General features: G+C 38.6%; 1 protein-coding gene across 2 annotated transcripts in view; it reads right to left on the bottom strand.

Annotated features, from left to right (window-relative positions):
- Positions 1–12,381, bottom strand: part of LOC145984011 (uncharacterized) — a 122,197-nt gene extending 109,816 nt beyond the window's left edge. For both annotated transcript variants that reach the window (XR_014441274.1, XM_083117317.1), the window contains exon 1: positions 12,267–12,381. Coding sequence is in view for 1 of the 2 variants with exons in the window: in XM_083117317.1 (XP_082973443.1) it covers positions 12,267–12,315 (49 nt within the window). In the remaining variant the exon portion in view is untranslated. The remainder of the gene's footprint in view (positions 1–12,266) is intronic.
- Between the last annotated feature and the right edge of the window lie 13,168 nt (positions 12,382–25,549).

The raw sequence follows: 25,549 nt of genomic DNA, 5'->3' as shown, positions 1-25,549 counted from the left end.
AAATAGTAAACGGGATTTATGCTCTCTCTAGAAATGACAATTTCATACATGAAATTATCAGAAATTATATGGCAAATAAATCTTTAATTGCTAAACTGGAGAAAGGTAGTATTCTATGCAAAGAACACATTACCAGGATTGAATAATGAACCCTTGTTTTTAGATTGAATTTGGTCGTTATATAATATTACAAAAATTTATATAAACATGGTTTATTTCAGAAGTATGTGGGCTGTATGGATTTATAGGCTACAAAACACCATGCACTTCTTGCTGCACTTTTTGAGGTCTATGATCCATTGCCATATTAAGTTATTTGAAGATTTGCTTTGTTATATTTTCCTTTAACAAATGACTGAACTGCCTCTACACTAAACATAGCATGCAGGTGCACTAGCATGCATGCCATAGTAAACACATGGCAAAGTGGAACCATAACATATGCAATTCAGTTATTTTATTTGCTTTAACCTTTTGCCGCCCAAGGCCTTTTTCACATGTAAGCCTCTCTGTCCTGAGCCGATTTTGAGCAAAATGCAGAGTTTCAATTAAATGAGTGTAGATCGGAGGCTAATTGCCCTAGAGAGATGAGTGATATACCGTTATACGCGGAATGAACAAGAGATTCAGACTACATGAATTTTTTGCAAATTCGGCATATGTGTGGCGGGGGGAGGGGGCTAACTCAAAATTCCAAAACTTCGGGAAAAAAATTTTGTTCCCCCACCCTCCCCTCAAGCAAAAAGTACATGACAGTGTCGACATGCACATGATCGCTAACATGTAAGGAACACAAAAATATTTGCATTATTATCATATGACCAATGTAACTTGAGTTATACCCCCAAAAGGAATTGTCGGCACGCCACTGATTCAAGCTTCAAAATGCAGCAGTACCTTGAAATGACTTTAGCTCAGAGACTATTTGCCCTGGACATATGAACGATATACCGTTGTACGCAGAATGAATCACAGATTCAGACAATATATAATTTATGCACATTCGGCGCACATATGGAGGGGGAAAGGGGGGAAATTCCCCGAAAATACTTTTTTTAAAAATGGGGTTTCTCCCCTGCCCCCTGAAAAAAAGGATATCAAAAGTTCAAAATACACATAGAAATTATCGCTGGAATGTAAGAAACAGAAAAATATTTGCATCATTGTTGTATGACCAACGTAACTTGAGTTGTACCACCAAAAGGAATGGTGGGCACGCCACTGATTCAAGCTTCAAAATGCAGCGGTACCTTGAAATGACCAGAGCTCAGAAACTAAATGCCCTAGAGATATGAAAGATATACTGTTGTACGCAGAATGAATCACAGATTCAGACGATATATAATTTATGCACATTCGGTGTACATATGGAGGGGAAAAAGGGGAAATCCCCTCAAAATTCACAAAATGCAAAATTTATGCAAATTTGGCGTATATATGGAGGGGGAAGGGAGAAAACCCCCAAAAATTTTTAAAAATTGTCACTTCACCCAAAAAATGTCCTTGCACTTGGGCACAAAACGACACCTACGCACAACATTCACAGACGAAAAGCTAGAATGCAGTGAAAAATGAGCGGTGATTCTTGCAGCTGCTTGAAATTCTATTTTTAGACAATGCAGGTTTCCTTCAGCCTGCTTTGAAATTCCATTCACACAATGCAGATTCAACTACCAGTCTTCCCCTCCCCCACCCCGCACCCCCTGCAGCACCCTCACGGAAAACTTTCATTTTGACATCAGATACTGATAAACAAGTTTCCTTATGCAGTTAACAGAGGGGAGTGAAAAGCATTGCTTTAGAACAACAAAGCCCGTCTTCCTTTATCGGCAAAAATTTGAAGTTGAAAAGAGCCGCAAAAGAGAAGTACCTTTTCCCGCCTTTTCCCCTCCATTTTCATGAAGACAAAAAAGAATGCAAAAAAACATTTCTGTTAAATACATGTGTTAGGAACAATATAAAAAAATAAAATCGAAATTGTAGCCAAAAATAGAAAAGTTATAACGTAAAAACTACGACCTTGACACAGCATCTCGATCGAGATGCTTGGGACAGTGAGGGTTACATTTGGGTATCTCGTTCGAGATGCTTGGGCAGCATAAGATTAACTTCTGATAGTTAATCACAAATTGGCAATATACGATAAACCAAATAGAACATTAAGTGTAACAGTAAGTATTATGCATAATTCCAAGTCACAAGTCAAAACTTGATAAGCCCACTTTATGTTCAGATAATTTGTCTGGACCTATATTTTAAAGTGGTGTGCTTCCACTGAGGATGAAACCTGGGACTCCATTACAAGGTGATAGCATTACCCCTATGCCATCATTAGAGACCCTATGCATTACTCACTGAATCTTGGAACTCTGGTCTGGTACTAAAACACCAATTATCACATTGTTCCTCCCTACAAAGTATAAACTAACATCTCACAGAAGTAAAAATAAATGCTTATATAAAATTAATGGCATATACGAGTACCCAAAACATTTGAAAAGAACTATATTATATTCCCACATCGAAACCGTCGCAATCATTTGAATGTTTCATATAACGTACTTACTTTTACAATCACTCAAATTAATTCAGGATAGATGGTGGACTTGGGGTCTTATTATAACATCTGCAGCCCCTAATTCTGAACAAAATAGGAAATCACAAATACATATGATCAATGTTTGGACTGAACAATTGCTACATTTTGGGCACTCTTGACCCTCTGTAACCAGACTAAAAAGTAGAGTTGCTAAAAAGCAAAAAAAATTAAATTAAATTAAAATTAAATTTGGCTTTTTTGGAGTTTTACCAATTGCAACTAACGTTTGTAATGACATTTTACAACTAGTCAAAAAATTACATGATGTAGCAGCCAAGAGGCAGATATTGGCCAATTCCAGTGGACACATATTGCGTAATGGTTCAGATACAATTTTAATCTTAGCTAACTGAGGATGTGGTGGGGTGGGTGGCTTGCAGACCCACCACCTCTATTTTTCAGATTTTTCAACTGTTGAAAATAAATTATTGTTCCCTACGATGTTCCCAGTATTTCTCTATTACTTTTGTTCATAAAAACAAATTTAATTAGGAGGCAAAATGCACTTGGTGGACATATGAGGCACCATCTCTGAATGCACCTCATTCGAAACACTCATGCCATTGACAGTGGACAATTGGTTGGTAATGATGGTAATTATTATATTTAATAAAAAACTGCAATTTTACAAACACTAAAGCATTAATAAAAAGTTATAATGGATTTTGTAAGTTTTAGTGAATGATAAAATGTGTGTGACACACGTGCAATAATTGGAACTGCACATATATAATCAGCAAAGGAAGCAGTGATTTAATAATAAAATGGTTTCTTGAATTTTAGTGATAAAAAAAGTGTGGGCTCCCGGTATGTAAGTTTCTTGTACGACATGGGCAAGCTAGGGTTAAAACTAAACTTGCAGTCCTGATGAGCACATCTGGCCATGAAATGGACTTAAAACAAGCTTTCACGTTTTTATCTTAATTTCAATGTTGATGTCATAAAATATAACAAATGTTAATAAGAAAATATTAGATGTTTCGGTACAATTAAAAATCTTTACTGTTCACAACATGTATGCAGAAGTATACGTATTGCATGAATGTGTGTATGTAACCTGTTCTGCAGAGCTTTGAGATGGAAGTGACATGCAAATCTTGGAAAACAACCCTTAGAAGTATATGCAACCTTTCGAACCGAAGCAACATAAGCTGCAAGTGTCGCTTGTCGCTTGACCTGTAACGTTTTCTTGGGGAACTTTCAGACTGAAGCAACAAGTGACATGTGTCACTTGGAAGCACAGACTCTCAGTAATCAAACCTTTTGAACCAAAGTGTGATATGAAGCTAAATATGTCAATTGCTTGTTGCTCAAACTATACTGTTTTCGCAGTGGCGTGCATCCTGCCGCTTCAGTCTGTTGTTGCATGCACGGTGAATGTCCTGCTTTATACTGAAGGAGACTGTCGCTTGTCATGTCACCTCTGTGTTGTTTGTGCATTCATGGTGGATGCTTGCTTACGGACTGAATGGGCCCATGTTGCTTGTCAATTCAATGTGACAACCCCCGCTGCCATGTGTTGCTTCGGTATGAATGTTGTCTATACTTTACACGATTGTTAGCTACTTCATCACAGATTAAGATTTAATTTAGGCTGTAAATCACGGGAGAACAAATTGCAAGTACTGCTGTTGGAAAAAGGCTGTCTTTTTGGTAGAAGATTCCTTTTATAATCATGAATGGACCTCCGGAGTAGAAAGAAATGCTGTTGCCTTGTAATAAGAAGGGGTCAGCGATTCAATCCTCAGTGGAGGCAGAGTGCTTTGGATTTCATTTTAAACTGTAGGTTTGGTCCAGATTTCTTTAGTTTTTTTTTTTTTTTTTTTGCAATTTCTGGCCAGATTTAGTGCCAGTATTTTACAACTGCCGGCCGCAAAAGGTCCATTGCAATCAGGGGTTGAAGACCTTTTTAAATCTAATTTTATATTTGACAGGAAGTCTATATATAATTGAACCATGATTATGTCATAGTTGATATATTAACATTAATTGAGGGTGCATATTAATTTACATATAAACTTTAAAGATCAGAAATGTATTTATTAGTAAAATAGTTGGGATCAGGGCATTGACTTTTAAGAAATAAATTTACTGGGCTGTTGCCTCACAAAGGTTGAGAACCACTTCAACAAGCACCCAAAATACATCACTAGTTGCTTTGTGTCCAGGTTTAGCGGCCATTTAACCAAATTATACATGATGTACTGGAAAGCCAGAATACAAATATATTTTACTGAACACAAAATTTAATACTAGATTTTCAAAAGGTAGAGCAGTTTTTTTTCTTGTTTGCTTCATGTATGTTCGTATAACAAATTCGAACATTGAAAATCATATATTATTAAGTTCTATTTAAAAAAAACATGCAAAACTACTCTAGTTATGTGAATATGTTTATACTACATAGATATATTTAACAAGCCTACCGAAATATGAAGATAACCAGCTTTTTAAGCACTGTTTGTCTAGCTACGAATTTCATATTATAAATTGTATTTTATATTTAGAAATTAGAAATGGACACATCAATATTCATGAAGCAATAAGGTCAGCAAAATGTTTTGGCTTACAAAAAAAAACACTTCAATGCAAAAATAAAGGATTATTTTACATAAATCCATATTGTATTAATTTCATTCCATGATTCGTGGTCATCAAAATGACATAGAAACCCATATTTTGTTAACTCATTCAAAAAGATATTTTACTCAAAACATTGGACAAATACAAATACATAATTCAATGGCATTCTGATGGTGTACAAAAATATGCAGAAACATGGGCACTTTAGAAAAAGTGACTGGAAGCTCTAGAAATGTAACTATGGAGACAAATGGAATGGGTGAAATGGACAGAAAAAGTGAGAAATGAAACAGTGGTAGAAAGAGTTGGGGAAGAGAGATCAATGATGGGTGATAAGAATGGTTGGGTCACTGGATAAGAAACTGTATCCTAAGGGATGCTATTGAAGGGATGATCAATGGAAAGAAAATCTGGGGAAGAAAATACCAAATGATTGAAGACATCAAAATAAATGGTCCTATAATGCTAAAAGCAAAGAGCTGAAGATCGAACAGCATGGAGGTTGCAAGGAAAGACCTGCCCCTGGGCAGAAAACAATGAATGAATGAATGAATGTATGTATATGTTAAATGCAATCACACATTGAATTACTTACTGCTTTATATTCTTTTTAAGTTTCTTCTTAAATTGCGAAAAATCAAATGTGTGTTCCTGTTTTGAAGTTAAACACCATGTATCAGCGAGACAAAATATTACGTACGAGGAAGACTAAGTTTTTTTAAAAAATGAATGAATCATGGCCAATTCAGTCCTGCATCAATTGACATACATTCTGAGGTTTCAGCTCCTCCCCACCTTCTTCCCCAAATACATAACATTTAAATCTCCTCCAGCTGGATTCATGTAAACTCAGTAGCAACATGTAATTAATCCATGGGGGTCCAAATTTGGCAAGTATCTCTATTATCCATCCTGAAATAAGTTTTATTTGGATGACAAGAATACTAGGAAAGATGAAGGTGCATGCAATGGGAGGAACAGAGATGCAAAAACACAGTTTTCTCAAGATATTCTCCGACAAGGGGTTTAAAGTAAACCAAAAAATATTCCCTGGTGTCTATAATCGTAAAAAATAAAAGTAGAAAGTCAAAGTGAACTTTTCGCAAATGCGTTAATAAGCATCCCAACATATGCAAGCACATCCACGAAAGTAACACATGCACTCTTATAATTTGGTAAAAAGATTGATACTCTGAAAAATTTGTCTTTCAAGTAGTTATATGAACTTCATTAAGGTAACAAAACATGAATTTATGCAATAATCAATTATTCTCACTGGCCAAACGTAAATATTATATCTATAACCTGCAAATTTCAATACACTAATGCAGTATTCTTTTTTAATATCTGGATTCTCCAGGTACTGAGGCCTGAATGGATGGCAAAAATAAAACTAATCAGCACAGCAAAAAATTTGCCAACCTATGCAGAAACAAAATCATAATTATACCACCATGAGTGGGTTGGGGAGTCGAACCAATCAGCTGTTATACATTTCAAATCAGAACAGAAAAAACCTATTTTCATAATCAAGAACAGAAACTTGGATCACTTCATTTGTATTCCAGCAGCATTACCAAAGAGGAAAAAATGAGCTCTAGAAATGAATGGGCCCATGAGTTTTCAAATTCCAAAAGCAAGATTAAGCAAGAAGATTCAAAATATAAACTTCAAAATTAAAATTTCCCCCCTTACTTTGAAAGATAATTAATTGAATGAGGTGTGTAAATTACTAAAACAATCGAATCTGTACCATGTGAAAAAGAAAAACAGTTGTGCCATATATTCGGGTCCAGTAGAACAGCCTTGTCAATGATACATTATTTATTTATTTCCACTATTCAATATAATATCTACTTCACGCAAGCGAATATAGCACCCAAAACAACTTTCCACAACAGCAGCTATAATTTTACGTAGTTAGGTTAGGTACTGATAGTTATTTTCGATGTGTTTTCAATATTTTAGTGTGCAAAGAGACAGTGTTTACTAACAAAAAAATTGAGAAAATACTCTGAAATTGCAGGTTTCAACTTACGTGGGCCATTCTTTGGGATCAAATATCTCCATCATTTGTGCTTTCCTAAAGCTGGTACCACTTTTACATTAAGTAAAACATTAAAAACTGTCAAAAGAAAATTCGACGTAATTCTTGAGGGGATACAGTGGGTAAACAGCCCCCTTAATCCACCTAATGCATCCATTATAAACAAGAGATGGAAAAAAAGTTCTGTACAAAAGATGCATCAAGTAATTGGTAACACTACTTAGTACATGCATATAGAGAGAGGTATAGAATTATTCATGTAGAAAATGAAGGTGTACAACCATAAGAGAATTACACAATCATAATTTGGGCCCAGTATAGTCCATTTCCTAGGAGGAAAAAAACAATAATTTTCACCAGGTGCTGAAGACCAGAAATTACACAATCAGAATTGGAAGTATTTATGGAAGGAATTTTAATGCTAAAAGCCCTAAACCTGAACTGCCTAACCTAATAACAAAAGCATACCTATGTCACGTAATGGCAGCAACAGCCCATATTGGAACACCTTGCCGTATTTTTCAAACTCCATGGTATGCAGAAAAAAAAGCACTTGTCACCAGTACAAAAATAACCTTCATACCAACAATGAAGAATGCATGCATATGCATCCATAGGCCCAAGTTCCTTTTTTTATTGAAATTTCATCATGCTCCGAATGCAATTTTTACGTGGTTCGATTTCGATGTACGTTTCTTAACACATACTGCAGAGTTTTAGCGATTACTTAAGGTTTTGTTCAATATATGCTTTCATGGTTAGGTTCGGCAGGTTAAGTTTGGTTCCCTTAGCATTAAAATCAAGTCCCTAAATGCATTCTACTAAGGTTCCCATTTACTTCTACATTCATTCCCACGCTTTTACGGTATTTACTGTCGCTTGTCGACTGAGAATATCTTGTCCATGAGAAGTGTGTAAAGTAATTTTTAATGTTGTTTTTTTTCAACATAAATAACTTTTTAGAGTTCAAACAGTGCTCATTACTTTAAGGAAGGTTCAAATTTTCGTGTGACAATGATTTCCAAAATTCTACAATAATTAGTCTTTGTGCTAGGAGAAAATATAAAACAATCAGAACCATTATCCATCCATATAACAGAGCAGGTCAGGTTGTAGATCATGCACATGTGCATTTAAAACCTGGCAAAAATAGCTCAAAAGTTAGCTTCACCACCTGGTCACTCAAAAAAAAAATGCCACATGAAACCGTACATTCATATAGAACTTCCACAGACACACCCCCCCCCCCCCCAACCACCACCAAAAAAGTGCCAAACAGCCATGATAATTTTGCCATTTCCAAACATTTCCTTCAACTATGCAAGAATCCCTATTTTTAAAAAAATGTACTTTAAATTTCTTACGTAAATTCACAAATTCCCCAACAGCAAAGAAACTAGTCATCACTTAGTACATCTGGGTTAAATCACTGACAACATAATGGCAACTTTCCCCTATGAAGCATAAGCCTACATTTGTTGGCCAACTGAAATGAACACACATTATCATTCCTCCTCATATAGATTGACATATCGGCACGAGTTTACAATACTGGACCACTCTCCAATTACTATAAAATTTTGCCTACTTACAGATTTCGGTGTCCTGATGACGTATCTGTAGTTCATATTTGGCGGTCACTTGTTAAGATTGTACATTTACGTGTAGAACTTGTAAAATAACCTTGCGATTTACCACGGTGATTGTCCATACACAGCAATTACGAACCCTATTTCTTTCGCAATTCGTTAATGGTCTGCCTTTACGCACAACAATCTTTCTGACATCAGATGAGGAATGCCTATGAGGTTAGGTTCCATTCACATAAATACAAAGAAAAATTAATATTTTAGCTAAGAGAACTATATCTTGTCTTGCCTGTTGATTTCTTCATGTTGGGAAAATTGAGTTTTCTGTGGAGCTATTGTTCTTATGGTAGGGTTACGTTACGTTAAGCAAACATAGTTTATTTCGTTTTTTTCTCGCTTTCCATACTTGACCGCCAATTATTACATGCAGATTTGTGATTAGGAGTTCACAATTAGCGAGTAGGCGAAATTTCATAGAAATTGGAGAGTGGACTGGGGGTCGGGTACCCTATTCTACACCCTCGAATTTTGAATCTTTTTTTCTTTCATTATGAAGGTTATGTGATCCTATTTCTGAATGAAAAAACATTGGAGCGCGGAAAGAAGTATTTACGACTCTACAGCCGTTTGAAGTGGCGATTTTGTCGTTTGCAATAGTTCGGACGTATTTTTAACTATGTTCGCCGCGCCTTCTTTTTTCGATGAATTTAGGGGTGAATTGAGTGCTAATGGAACCTAACCTAACAGGCCTAACCTAACCTTGTGTGAATGGTTTGTGGGGCTATCCGTGGATGGTTTTTGGGGCTACGAGTGAAAGGTTTCCGGGCGTTATCGCACATTTACCAAGGCATTAAAAATTAGCCGGTGTCACCTGCCCCCAACACTATTTCTCACTTTTGTCGCATTGACTCATGAAGAAACAAAAATTAGCCAAATTTAATGCTGAAAGTAAAGCTGAGAAGTTAACTTACCTCTTTTCCCCAAGGCCAGGCATTGCAGGTGGAAGTTGAAACTGAAAGTCGTTAAGTGCAGTCAGTCGTATGCAATAAGTCGCTGCCCTCGTCTTTTTTGTCCTTTTCCACAGAATATTGCCCTACCCCGTCGTTCCATGATAAAAATAAGAAGTCGCAAATTATCCCAGCCCACAAGTCATTCAGAAAACGGCCTACAGTTGCCGAAAAGAAATGTGCACGATGTTCCACAAGATAACGTATTTACACACGCTGAGGATACCGTTCAACAATATGTTGAATGATATTCCTCATCGTGTCTCGTCGCTGGAGCGCGGAAAGAAGTATTTACGACTCTACAGCCGTTTGAAGTGGCGATTTTGTCGTTTGCAATAGTTCGGACGTATTTTTAACTATGTTCGCCGCGCCTTCTTTTTTCGATGAATTTAGGGGTGAATTGAGTGCTAATGGAACCTAACCTAACAGGCCTAACCTAACCTTGTGTGAATGGTTTGTGGGGCTATCCGTGGATGGTTTTTGGGGCTACGAGTGAAAGGTTTCCGGGCGTTATCGCACATTTACCAAGGCATTAAAAATTAGCCGGTGTCACCTGCCCCCAACACTATTTCTCACTTTTGTCGCATTGACTCATGAAGAAACAAAAATTAGCCAAATTTAATGCTGAAAGTAAAGCTGAGAAGTTAACTTACCTCTTTTCCCCAAGGCCAGGCATTGCAGGTGGAAGTTGAAACTGAAAGTCGTTAAGTGCAGTCAGTCGTATGCAATAAGTCGCTGCCCTCGTCTTTTTTGTCCTTTTCCACACAATATTGCCCTACCCCGTCGTTCCATGATAAAAATAAAAATGCAAATTATCCCATTGCAGAAGTCAAACATAAGAAGAAGAAGAAAATATTCAGACCTGCGCCTGTGACATGAATCCAAGATTCGCCATGATCAAATCGCTGCTAAACCGTTTCGACGTTACATAAGGAATGTAAATATTGAAAAACGTAAGTTTTATAGCACGTAGATCTTAAAAAATTACTTTCCGCGCTATTTAGAAACATCGTATGTTATGAAGAACTAATTTTCGTAACGATAATATGTGAAATGTGCGAAAAATCGAGGGTGTAGAAAAGGGTACCCGAGCCTGGACTGGTATTGTAAACATGTTCCGACATATCATATACTTTTCTTAACTGCAAATAAGAAAATGTACATACAGGTTTGCCTTCACCTGTCAACTAGTGATTCACAACATATTGCACTAAAAACTTTATTTCAAGCCTTGCAAATTAAATGTTCAAGTGTGGAAGTAGAAACCAATATATACTAGTAGGAATCCTGAGATTATATAATCATTTAGCAAGCAAATTTCCATGAAATTAACGAAGATCATTTGATCCACAAATTCTGTACAAGATCATTTGATCCACAAATTCTGTACAAACATATTTCAAACAAGTAAATGTTCCAGCACATAACATGCACATCTATCTGCATTACATGTACACTGAAAAAAGCTTAGTTTCTTCTGTTATGCAAAGAGATGTGTTTAATGTGTTAAGACAATCATCATAACCAATTACACTAATAGTGACAGCTGTTAAATTTTCTCCATGGGACAAAAAAAAAGGTTAGTAATGATAGTACACCAATTAGATTCAAATATCCACAACTCATCACTAAGGTAAGCACGTTAATTTTCAACTTGCACTTGGGGAATACAAAATGCTTTTTCTATTTTTGTGGCATAAAACTTTGTACTGCATGGCCAACTAATGTCAGCTGTACCTTTTCAAAGTTAGACATCTAGCGCATGTGTTTAAGTTGATTCACAGTTATCCCTGCAATATGGAATTTAGTATTGCAAGAAATGATAAGAAGATTGTCATCATGCATGTACATAACCTATTCATAGATTCCAGCGTGTGGTTAGCAGATCTCTTTCGGAATGAGTTATATTCTCATCGGCATTTTTGGCAATGTACATTTATTTCTACATTGCTGAGATACTCAATTTTGACCTTAGAAGTTCTTTTGGGATTCTTTGCTTAAGCAGAGTTCGGAATCTACGTCGTAAAACTATTTTTGCAGAAGTCGCGTAGGCTTATGTTTGGAAACGTGCATGGCAAAATCAGAATATTCAACCTTAGCCTAGATTATCAACTCATGCAATTCGATTATGTCTACTTCTATTTGTAGTATCTAATATTATGATCAATTTTATTCGTCTTTGTCCCCTCTATTTCGTTTCACACACGATTTATTACTTCACCGAATCGATTGTATTGGTAACTTGGCACTACGCACATAAAAACTGTGAACCCAAACATAGTTACTTGAAAATGTAGAGGGAAAAAAATATGATATATTGCCCACAGTGTTCTATATAAATATGTCGACTTTTGAACTGCACAAGTAGAGACCAGTTAGGAAATACTTCCTTTCTTCTAATGTAAAAAACGGCTGCACATTTTTTGAACACGTGTACTTACATCGTGAATCTGAAGAACGTCCAAACTTAGTCCACGATGGAGAAGACATTCAGCACCCACAAATGACGACAAATTCTTCCAATGGCTGGATCGAGTCACGTGGTACGTATCACACAGTACGTAATACACTCAACAAGGATGTCCGCGCCATATAGCTAATCATCTGAAATCTAGGTACCAGCATTATAGCGTTCACATATATGACGACTTTCGTTCAGTATTCTATCTTAGAGTATGGATACCTACAGACAATAAGTGACCATGCAAGAGCACAACTTTCAAATTATTCATTACATTGCATGGATTCATTTTTTATGCAATTTTTCAAAAGAGTATATTTCAAGCAAAATTAGACTTATTCGCTTGATAGTAGTAAAATCTACAGTCAAGCTCAAAAGTTTCTCACCATGAAGATTCGTGCGTGATTTTGACTACACGAGTTCGCATAGGGGTTGGGACAAAAAATTTTTGATCGGGACAGAATTTTATTTTTAAATGGCGAATTTCGGGACGGGAAAGATTCCCGACCAAGTTGGGATATTTTCGAAATTTACCGACATTGTGGAAATCTCGAAATATACACACAATTTCCCCTTAAATCATAGTTTTGGTACCAGTTTCAGTGGCCGCGTCCGAATCGGCAGCAGATGTCACCTAGAGCACCGTTCCATCCGGGGATTCAGCCAATCTCCGTTGTCCGAATTCGCGGCAGACGTGGAGTCTGAGGGAAGAGCAGAGAGGCGCGACAGATGCACGCTTGAACTCGCTGTGACGCTGCGCTTGGCAGCCATATTCTAACTTTCACTTTGTACAGACAACATTTACTGATTAGACGATGTAAAACTCAGTTATACTTTAACATTTTATCAATAATACTGAATGTAGAAAAATTGTAAATGATGAAATAGTGTGTTATATTTTTAATATGAGTAGTAACTAGGTGGAAATCATTGTCATGTTTGTTTGGCGTCTGCCTTCTGCTTCTGTGCGATGCGCCTGCGCCCCAGAGCGCGGTGGGTGAAGTTCGGGCTGACACCTGGCGGGAAAAGTGACAACCGTACTACAAGGGGACATGTAGATTCGGACGTCTTGGACGTGACTTCGACGGCACGCGAGAGCAACGGGAGAGAACGGGACGGAGCGCTTGCCAATCCGGATACGGCCATAGATCGGAGACACATTAAAATCGCATATTTTGTGTTTCGCATGGTTCGTACTTACCAATTGTGTATTGCGGAACATAGTTCAATTTTTAACATTGTGAGTGCTTTATTTTTTATTCCTTTCTTCGCTTCCGGAACACACAATATGGCGGGCACATCTTGACTCACGTTGTGGGTATGCAGTGTTTCAACCTTCTTCACCGAAAAATACCTACTATCGTGTTCCGTTACCGGTGGAAATAATACATTATGCACGGGTGGCTGACGGATAGCCCCACGAACCATACACGGATAGCCCTACAAACCAATCACGGATAGCCCCACGAACCATTCACGGATAGCCCCACGAACCATTATGCACGGTAGCTGACCGATAGCCCCACGAACCATTCACGGATATCCCTACGAACCATTTCCGATAAGGTTAGGTTAGGTTTGGTTACGGTAGGCAAGCATAGTAAAGAAAAAGGGTGCTGAAACACTGACAGGGGCTTACGTCATCAAACATACGCAGCATCCGGTTGTCGTAGGACAAACAAATGAAAGCAATGGTAATTGTGCGTCGGTAAGATATTTCTCTTGAAAAATACATGATTTACCGGTCAAATATATTCGACGAAGAAAGAAAAAAATACCTCGACGAACGTTGTAAACCTTGGAGAAACGCATTTCCGTAAGTGGTTTCTTGTGTAAAATTGAAGAAATGTGTCTCCGATGTATGAAACTGTTACCAAAGTTTTTTTGATTTCCGGAATAAGAACTAACCATTTCCGAAAAGTTTGAGACACTTATAATGCAGAAAACATCGAAAATTATAAATGCACTCTTGCTAGAATGCATTGTTGTTGTTGTTGAGTTGGTGTTTTAAGTCCACTTTATGCACAGTAAGGCTAATCGGGATTGGACCTACAGTTGAAAGTGGGATCCGAACCACTTGTGCCTCCACTGGGTATCGAACCTGGGACCCCTTGATTACAAGACGGCGACGCTACCACTGCGCCATCGGGGAGGTCCTCTAGAATGCATTGTATCACAGACAAATGAAGTATATACTCTGATTGTATTTAATATTTGTACAATTTTAATTTTATGAAATGATATTGTATTGCTGTATTGCTTACTAAAATATTAAAAATCATGTAACATTGACGAAACTATGGATTATTGTAATCCCTAAAGGTGAATAAATAAATCAAATGACTATTTCCCGACTGAACAGGATCCCGAAAAGTCGGGATCGGGACGGGATTCCGGTCCCGACTTTTCGGGATCCCGCACACCCGTACTTAGTGCAGCTTCACAACGAACTACCTACATCAGAATCCCACCCGTGTGCACCGGGGAAACGGAAAATGGGGACGATCTACTCTATGTTGTAAAATTGACATTTCCACCACGACGTAAAATATCCTTGATTTGACGAATAATAATGCAAAAATAAGATGAGCCAAGTATATTTTTTCCTCCAGAGAAATACTCCTCATAAAATTGTTTAATTTCATTTTCCACGTCTTGAAAATATGAACGTCCTTTGATTGGCCGGAGTAACTTTGACGTCACGATTTACAAAGCGTTGGGCGGTGCTTTCTCGTAAATGTACGTAGCATGGCCCGTGAGAGACAGCAAAATGTTAGGGATATGCAGGATCCCGAAAAGTCGTTACCTGAACGAGAAAATAATTTTCCGTCCCGATCCCGATTCTTGCAGGATCCCTTCCCAGTCGACAAATTGCAAATGATCGTGATTAAAAGTGGCTTATTCTCGATGCTTTCTGCAGTATTGGTCTCTCAGATTCCTTGAAAGTAGCTGTTGTATTCCATAAATGCAAAAACAAACAACTTGAGGGAGGAAATAGTATGTAACTGTGTCGGAAAATTTCAAACATTTTCCGTCCCGAAAATATCTCAACAGTCGAGAAATGGCGAATTTTTCTCCTTTTCGAACCAAATCGATAAGACAAGCTGCGCATGTCGCTTGGACGGGGCAATTTTATCGTGTCGCCTCTGTTTGTTGTGAATGCTTTGCTTTAGAATAAAGGGACCCGTGTCGCTTGCCGCTTCGGGGTGAAATCCTCGTGTCGCGTTGCTTAGAAGCGAAACCTCAGTAACCAATATAACCTTAGAGTATACTCTAAGGCTCTGTCCGAAAGGTACGAAGAACGTACTTGAAGCATGGTTTTGGCGGAAGTGACGTCACCTAGTACAGTTCGAAAGCGCCAAGAACAGGAGAACGCAAGTGCATAGCTCGCAGTGCAGATGAAGCTGACTCGGTCACGTGATTTCCACACTCGTTGTTCGTTTGTTTAAAATCGCGGAGATCGAAAGCCAACAAGACAGGTTAAATATCGTTATGGACCAGCAAGTTGTTGGTTAAAGTGCTTCTAATGTGTGGAAATGAATGTCTACGAACATTTGAAAATGCAACGTGATTTCTATGGTGAAAAACAAGTGTTTAAAGCGTGGGGAAAACAACGAGTACTCAGTTTTATCTACTGATCGTATTTGGCGCTGCAGTCGAAGTGCAATTCAAAAGACCTTTGGGCAGTGTTGCTAATCTCCCTTTTTCAACCTAAATTTCCCTCGATTTTCAAAACACATCTGAAGCTGTATCTTTGTATTACTATAACTGTTAATCAGGACCGTATATAAGGCGGTTTAGTGGGTTCAAACCCCCCATTGAATAAAATACTAGAAACTGATCATAGTTTCATAATATAATTATCCTAAAATAAACATTTGAATTTTAAGATAAAACACTAATGTATTGAAAAAATCCCTAAACAAAAAAAAAATGCGTCTACGGCGCAACGATTGTCGGACTTTGAAACCCAGCCATTGTCAAAGCTTAGCTAGGGGCCTGCTGTTAATATTTTTCTTTTGACGCCTGTTTTGCCTGCGGAACAAACTTTTTTATTATTATTATTATTAAATATTTATGAAAATCATAAAAGTGTGAAGTAATGGGCAGCCACTCAATACGATTTTTTTTCACATGTTTCCCAGATATCTTTTCATCCGCAGATAAATCCCCACAACGTTTTCTAACCTTTTTGGGAGTTGCATGTAGCTTCCTATCAGTACATCTTCCATTCTCCTTGCAACAACACAGGACACACAAAGTCACACAAACAGCCACTAAGACACGTTCTGAAATGATGGACGGAACAAGAAAAGAAAATGAAAATCCCGTCCCAAATTCTTTCCAGGTGCAGCGCGGCTCGTGCCTTGAGGCCTTTCTAGGAAACGCGACAAATATAAGACTGACCGGTCAAGGTCATCTATAACAGGGAGAAAGAAAGCTTACTGAAAAGTGTCACTCTTGCTAACTATTCATTTGGAAAAAGTACACGCTGAAAAAAAAATCGAACTTTTTAAAAGAATGAAACGAAGATGTGAGTTTAAATTTCCCTGTTTTTTAGCTATTTTTCATTAAATTTCCCTTCTCCCTTTTCACCCTCAAATTTCCCTGTGCCGAGGGAAATTTCCCTGCTTTTGGCATCACTGCCTTTGGGACACGGCCTAAGAATAGAACCGAAGTGACACTACGAACGCATGTGTAACTCGGACTGGGACGTTTTCTCAATACCGTACATCGCGTCGCCTCAATCCGTTACTTGCGCATGCGCGGTGAATGTTTGTTTGTGTCCCGCGTCGCTTGTAACTCAAGTGTGAACCCCGCTGTCACTTGTCGCCTGGAAGCAAATCATTTGCTCAACCTTTTGAACCCAAGTAGCACATGATTGATTGATTGATTTTGTTTATTTTACTTCGAATTTCTGCCAATTATGGCTAATCGCGAAGATAAGGATGAGTGATGATATGATGAAATTGATGAAGGGACATTCACAAAGAACACCCATGCCCAGGCCGGGATTTGAACTCGAGACCCCTGGCGTCGTAGCGCGCTGTGATAACCACTCCGTCACGGAGGTCGACCCGAAACAACACGCTTGTTGCTCAGAATGGACCCTTCTCTCAATGGCGTGCATCGTGTCGCCTCGGTCTGTTGCTCGCCCATGCACAGTAAAGTCGCTTATCGCTTGGGTGTGACTCCCCCCATTCGTGGTCACGTGTCGCTTCGGTCTGAAATCTCCCTAAGAGACTTTCTTTTCACCACAAAACCATACACAGATAAACGATTCACATCAGAGCTTGGAGTGAAATATGTTACCTTGGCGGATGTTTCGTCGAACCTTGGGGTTGCGTTGCTCCTATGGTTTAACATGGTGACAATGGGGCATAATATTGAACGTAAACTTTTATTTGTGCTTTCAGTGTTGTTGTCGCAGCGAGCGTGGACCAGTGATGGCGACAGGGAAAAGTGACTGGGGGGGGGGGGGCGAAAGGGGGGGCGACAAAATATTGTTGGGAACAGTCACATTAAAACGCTCGAAAACACTATATATATATTATATAAATATATATATATATAATAATTATTATTATTATTATATCCGTGTACGGTTTTTATGTTTGTCCTTTATTTAGAGTGGACGTTTACTGCCTAAATTTACTTCTTGATTACGGGTTTCGCTTTAATAAAGGCAGAAATTCTTTTTTTTATTCGTGGGAACTGCCGCAAGTTGCGTTGTTTCTATTTCAGTATTGGAAGACATTTATAATTTTATAATTCATCATCTTTCTTGAGATGAAACTACTGATATAAATATTCAAGTTAATAATATAAATGACGAAAAAAAATGTTTCGAAGAGTTTAATTTTCTTGCAAATAAACATAATGTTGGAAGAAATTAATCTTCTTTGGTGTACGCCAATGTTATTATTCTCCTTGTTCATTAATATCAGCGGAGCAGAGGAGGAAGTTTTTATAAAATATTTTGCAAATCGACAATAGTATTGATATTGTAGATCGGTACTTATATATATGTATTGAGTGATTTTGTCACATTATCGAATGCTGAATTACATATTGCACAATAACATTGTTCTTCTCGTGATTGGCTGGATAATTTCCGAAATATTTGAAATTTGTAAACGATCCCTTTTTAAAAAATCATGAAGTATCATCTATCATAGCCTCATTTTCAGTGAACGTTGATCAAAACTTGGGATGCCAATATATTAAGCATCAATATGTGCTCAAAAACGGGTGCTAGTATTTGACAGAGGTGTTATAACATTTGGACGCGAGACTAAAGTGCACACCTATAGAGCCAGACCACGAGCCGCCACTGAATACAACTAGGATGTGAACTTTGTGAAATACCAATTTATACTTTCCTAGGATTTCGAAGAAATCCATTAAGTGGACTACTTTCGTTCCATCTTCGTAACGCTGAAGAGTTTTGGACAAAATCTGCGTTTCACCTTTCAGGGAAATGTTATCACAGGAATTAACTAACTAACTCTCTAGCCTTCTTAAACCCGAAGGTTCATGTTTGCAGCAACACAGGCCTTCCATCTGTCCCTATCTTGAGCAAGATCTATATACTCTTTTCCATCCCTACCGATTTCCCTTAGGTCCATCTCAACGTTGTCCCTCCATCTTCGTCTTGGCCTTCCTATAGGTCTCTTACCATCAGGTTTCCCAACAAGAATCCTGTAAACTCCTCTTTCCTCTCCCATTCGTGCCACATGGCCTGCCCACCTAAGTCTTCTTGATTTAATTATTCTAATAATATCTGGACATTAATACAAATTATGTAGTTCTAAATTATGTAACCTTCTCCACTCACCTGTCTCCTCATCCCTTTTAGGTCCAAAGATTTTCCTAAGGATCTTATTTTCAAATACTCTCAATTTATGTTCCTCTTTCAATGTAAGGGACCAAGTTTCACATCCATATAATACTACAGGCAAAATTACTGTTTTGTATATTTTAACTTTTAGGTTCTTAGATATTAAACGAGAAGACAAAAGTTTACGAAGAGAGAAGTAACATGCATTTCCTGAATTAAGCCTGGTTTTTATTTCCTATTTAATATAATTTTCATTTGTTAATATTACTCCTAAGTATTTGAATTTGGAAACTGGTTCAAACGAGTTATTATTAATAATTAGATTTTGATTATTACCTAACACTTGGTTTCGGCCTGTAAGCATATATTTAGTTTTCTCTTTGTTAACTTCCAAACCTATCTCTTTAGCAGTTTTGAAAAATATTTATTTTAGCATTATTCTTAATTGTATTCACATCATCCCCCAGTAAGTCTACATCATCTGCATATGCTAACAACTGAGTCACACCATTTAATTTTAGTCCTTCTTTAGTTTCTTTTACCTTCCTAACAGCATATTCTAAGGCAAAATTAAAGAGCAATGGAGATAATGCATCTCCTTGTTTTAACCCATCATGAATTGTAAATTTGTCAGACATATTAATACCCACACGAATTTTACTTTCTGTTTCACTGGTGCATATTTTTATCATACTAACAAGCTTCTTAGGTATTCCAAACTCTACTAATATATTATATAATTTATCTCTTTTGACCGAATCATATGCTTTTTTGAAATCAATGAATAGCTGATGGATATTTTGATTATATTCCCACTTTTTTTCAAGTGTCTGTCTGATGTGAAAAATTTGATCTGTAGTTGTTATCACAGGAATAAAAAGCTGAAAAAGGTTACAGTTATATCATAATTCAAGAAATATTCTGACCCTGGTGCACCTCTTACTCTACCACTCCAACGTATGTTTGTGCTACATAATTACAGGCACTTATGGAGTTCCTGGGAAGAACATCTTTGATTTTGATATGTACAAGAAAGAGCGAACCTGCATCTAATGATTGAACAGTGGCAAACCCTAAAGTGTTCTTTTACCGCAATGTCTTTTGTTTCATCTGACATCAGTGTGAATACTTTCGCCTCTTCCACTTCCTGGCTTATTTTGCTGAGAATAAGTGTGGATATTACGCAGATTAATTTGTTTTGAATCGAATTTTGAGTGTAATTTGCATTTTAAGGTTCAAGTTCAATACATTTCCGAATAATATCCCCTCATTTTGAAGCCGCGGTAGCTCAGTCGTTAAAAGAAGTCGTTAGGGAGCCTGACTACCATGCGAGAGACCCAGGTTCGATCCCCGGCGGAGGAGAACCGGGAATTTTTCCACCTGTTCAAGCGGCTCCGGCGCCCACCCAGCGTCGTATAAAGTGGGTAGCTGGAGGAAACTCTGGGGGTCAAAGGCGGCCAGGGGCGTGGTGCTGATCACATCACCCCACCTTCGGCCGAGATCAACAAAGTGTGGGGTCCTAACCCCACACCCCCTAGTGCAGGGGAGCACTTTACTTTTTTGTACTTTTTACATTTTGAAATTAACTTCAAGAGTATCAAAGAAATTCCCTTTGTTATGGTTTGCACCAGACTCATAATCTCGAAAATGAAGTCCCTGAATAGTAAGAAACCGCAATGCATCCACAACTGACATGTAGTGTCTGATTTCTTGGATCACCTTTGGTCCCGAGTTCGATACCCGGTAGAGGCACTTTAAACTGTTGGTCCAGTCTCGATTAGCCTTACTGTGCATAAAGTGGACTTAAAACACCAAATCAACCAACCAGCCAAATCTTGAATATCATTTGAATGTCTTTTACTAATTAGCGTTGTCACTAACGACCCACGATTAGAATAATTTGCCCGTACTTTAGTTGATCTTTTGTGGTCCTCAGAATGTTCGGGATGTTAAAACCATCCACATTCAACGCTTTTTTCCAGTTCTTAAAACTGGTTAAACTTAGGTTAATCGCGACGATTATAGGACATAAATGAATGAGAAATGGCTCGAATTTTGAACCCAATACGGCTATATGGCCTAGTACCTAATATGGTCTATTTGCTGTTTCCAAGTAGTTACATTGTTAATTCAACAGATGACACTCAGGGGCGTAACTAGGCTGGGGCAGCCGGGGCGGTGCCCCAGGGCCCCTGAGGCAAAGGCCATTGCTCTACCAACTGAGCTACCGAGCCGCCCTTGGCTTCATCTGATTTTTCGCTGTCGCTGTCGGTAGCTCAGTTGATAAAGCAATTGCACAGTATGCTAGAGACCTTGGTTCGGGTCCTGGTCGAGCCTGAATTTTCCGCTAAAATTTCTGCATATGCAACATCTTTGTTGCTTTCTCTTCTCGACATTCATAAAGTTTTCGTCTATTCCTTTGTGGTTGTTAAGTGTTTGAGTGTGTGTCGAACGCAGTTGGTTTAAATAAAAGTCCTAGTCGAGCCTGTATTTTTCGCTAAAATGTCTACGTAGTACATCTCCCGTGTATGCTAAATACTAAGGGAGATTTCACACAGTGTCGCCTGAGGATTTCACAAGTCGAACGTAGGCTTGTGCAGCCTTTTTTGTCGCTACGGTGTGAAACGTTGCTGTTGATTGGCTCGTTCCAAACGACATGCATCGCGTGTCCCTTCGGTCAGAAATATACTAAAGTCTTGAAGATCCAAGTCCGAGTGGTTAGCACATCGCGCTGCGACGCCAAGGGTCCCGGGTTCGAATCCCACTCGGGCTTGGTTGTTTGTGAATGTCCATTCATCAATTTCATCACTCATCCCCATCTTCGCAAACTAGCCAAGAGGCACAAAACGCGAAGTAAAATAAACTAAATCAATCAACCAAACATGCAGGAAGAACGCATCTTACTTCAGGTTCCAATACAAAATGATACACAAACTGCTGGTAAGTTGATTATAAAAAAAATGTGTCCGAGATAAACAGTGGTGTTACGTATACTTTTTTTTTGGTAGTCAGTCATCATTTTGCCATCTTTTCCTGCCTTTGACGTTATTTCTTTTTAGGAATACTGGGCCATAAGGAGGATTATGACCCCTTCCCCTTGGACATGCCACTGGAGATAAATGAGTCACCATTTTATCATATTGGGAGACGAAACTTTAGATTTGTTTTGAAATGGAAGGGTTTTCAACTGTGCATTATTTTATTTTCGCGATCCAGCTGTATTCGAGAAGTCTTCCTTTGTTTCGTGCCGATATATGACAAGACTGCGGAAGCTGTGACAGAGACGATTTTTAACACTTGCCAGTGGTTAGGCCTGAATATGAACAATTTGGTGGATTTCGACTTCGATAAGAGCTGCAAACATGGGAGGACAAGACACATCAGTGGTGTTCAGGCTCGAATCAGAGAGAAAAATGTATCCGAGAGCCGTTTGCGTCCGCTTTGCAGTCCACAGTTTGAATCTCGCGTTATCGAGTGGATTGTCCATCCCGTGTGTAACAGCTTCGTAAAAACAGTTAAAAGACACCATAGATGTTTTGATGCCTGATGACAGGGGCATGCTGTGAATTTTCGTGATAGGCAAGCGATGAGTCAGTTTTTCATTTCGGCTAATTACAACTTTTTCCAATGTAATATAGGGGGTAAAGGTAAATTTGGAGCCAAAATCACAAAAAATTCGGCGTTGGTGAAAAATTTTAGGAGGGTATTGAGGAAATGGGGGGGTGAGGTGTGTATGGATAAATCACTGGTATACACGTAGGAGGAGCTGGAATTGTAAAGGGGGCTCTTCCTCTCCCCGATAACCCGGCCCCTACAATGTGTATTTTGTCATACTTTTCTTACCTTTACCCTTTTTTTAGGAATATTACGCCAAAAGAGGGGTTATGAGCCCCACCAATCCCCCTTTTGTACGTCACTGCACGAGTATGATTTTGGGAATGTTCATGTCTTTACACTGCATTATGGATATTACTGAAGTCATTCTGGCCTGTAAAGTTCCATGTTCCAACAAAATGATTTATAAATAACATTGCTACTACATAACCACACAATACTTAACCTCGTAGCCTTCTAATGAACGTGCCTCGGATTCGCGGTCGAGGGGTTCGGATCCCACTTTAAACTGTAAATCGAGTCCCAATTAGCCTTTGTGTGCACAAAGTGGACAAATTCAAACATAATATTGTTTTTTTACTGAGACACTTTTAACTACTTAATGAAAACTTTCCCGTTTTTCTTACTTGTTTTGGTTATGCATAGTTCAGGACACGGTCTCTCATGATTCACCACCTCCAACTTTTCGGTACAAGTTCTTGAAATGAATGGTTTTCAAAGATCCTTAATCGAGTCCTTACCTTCACCACTCCAAATCTCGTTTATCAACCACGGAAGTTATTTTCAATGTAGATCATTCTATAACACAAGACAGCAAAAACACCACACAAAAGAACAGAATAACACAGGACTAGTATTCGGAAAGTTACTTTTAAAAAGGTAACTAGTTACAGTTACAGTTACTTGCTTAAAAAAAGTAACAGTTACTCGTTTTAAAAAGTAACTCAGTTACAGTTAGTTACCTGTACTTGAAAAGTAACTGTAAGTTATTTTTACAGTTACTTTCTGCTGAAAATTTTCTTGCAACCAAACTACACAAATCGATCATTAATTGTAATAACATATTTTGTGAAGACTAACATGTCTTTTACTTATGTTACTGGTACATAATATAAGTTTTCGTATATTTATATTTATTACAAAATAAATGCTCTCCTGTGCTTTGCGCGACGCCATGAAGGCGTATAGGGGGTGTGGAGTTAGAGCCCCACACCTTTTTGATCATGGCCGAAGGTGGGGGTTATGTAATCAGCACCACGTCCCTGGCATCCTTTACCCCCCTCCAGAATTTCCTCCAGATACGCACTTTATACGACGCTGGGTGGGCGCTGGAGCCGCTTCAACAGGTGGAAAAAATCTAGGTTCTCCCTCACCGAGGATTGAACCCGGGGTAGTCAGGCACCCTAACGACTTATTTTTTAAAGAAATACCCCTATGCGGTAGTATGCCCGTTATTCACATCTTCTCAATTTTGACGTATGTCAATTTTCTGTTTTCTGTATTCTCATTGGAACAAACACAAACATCCATGTCTGAAACGAACTAGAATCCGGGACTCCTGACATATAGTGAGTGCAATGTGCTAACCACTCTGACACGGAGGTTGACCTGAGCTACTGCGACTTAAACATTTGTACCTAGTCTTACCATAAATACTGTCACAAAGTTTTAAGTAAATTGACACAAAATGCTGAGAGATATTTTAATATCCTAATAACATTACTGAAATGGATGCATGACAAATCAAAATCACAAATCATTATTCAAAATGGCCACGTTTAGCACGCACACATTCCGTAAGTCTATGTGGTCACGCATCAATTGAATTACGCAACACATTATAACGGTCAAATATTGAGTAACAGGTAATTAATCTAATTGCCCGTTATTAAGAATTGCTTACAATTGGTAATATTAAAATCCGTCGCGAATAAAGGTGTCTAGCGACTGCCTTAGCCAACGCTAGCTTGCTCAACCACCGTTTTTCGCCCGAATTCGGATTTACATGCATTCTTATGGGAAATAGCAGGAAAAGAGCAACTTCTAAACCAATGGACCGAATTGGATGAGATTTTAACCAGCGGAAGACCACATCATGAAAGTACTGATTCCAAGATTTGAGCCTAATCAGAACAGAACTACGGGAGGTATGAATTATTAAATATCCATCGCTGGATTCAACGGGAGACGGTATCCTGGTGAGATGGCCCTTTCTGTCCGTGACTGACACAATAGCGGAGGATTTAGCCTAATCTCTGCACGAGGGGCTGCTACCAGAGGTTAAGGACCGGACTGAGCGTTGACCAGGATAGGAGGACAACGGTCAAAGCACCAGAAACAATAAATTGACACCTGAACACAGAGACTAGGGTGTCACCTCGTTCAAATCTGGAATAAAAGGGACGATTCGGAATAGCGAGAAAACAGTTTGCCTAGAATCGCCACCGGAGTGTGAGCTACGCGCGACCTAGCTCGGAGTCGCGATCAGACTCGTGGTCTGGATTTGTCTTTTACTCGAGTGAGTGTTTAGAGCCATGGTGTAGAGCAGAGTAGACCCAGGGGGGTCGTTTCCCCCTCGCCGTCAACGCATTCGTGCACATACGTGTGGTATGTGAGAATAACACCAGACACGTCTACCTGTGTCAGTCGTCCGAAACAAACGTCCTAAGTTAGCAGAAGTTAATAACATTTAATATCCATGTGTGTCCATGGGAAACCGCGAGAAGTGAACGAGTGAAGCCAGGATCCCATGATGCCAGACGGAACTGCCGGGAGATCCATTTTCGCCAACCAGGATAACAGCGAAG

This window comes from Lepisma saccharinum, chromosome 2, assembly GCF_977018435.1.
Source record: "Lepisma saccharinum chromosome 2, izLepSacc3.1, whole genome shotgun sequence".
In the NCBI taxonomy this organism is placed as follows: domain Eukaryota; kingdom Metazoa; phylum Arthropoda; class Insecta; order Zygentoma; family Lepismatidae; genus Lepisma; species Lepisma saccharinum.
Note: the sequence above shows the minus strand (reverse complement) of the source record. Positions and strands in the feature narration are given on the sequence as shown.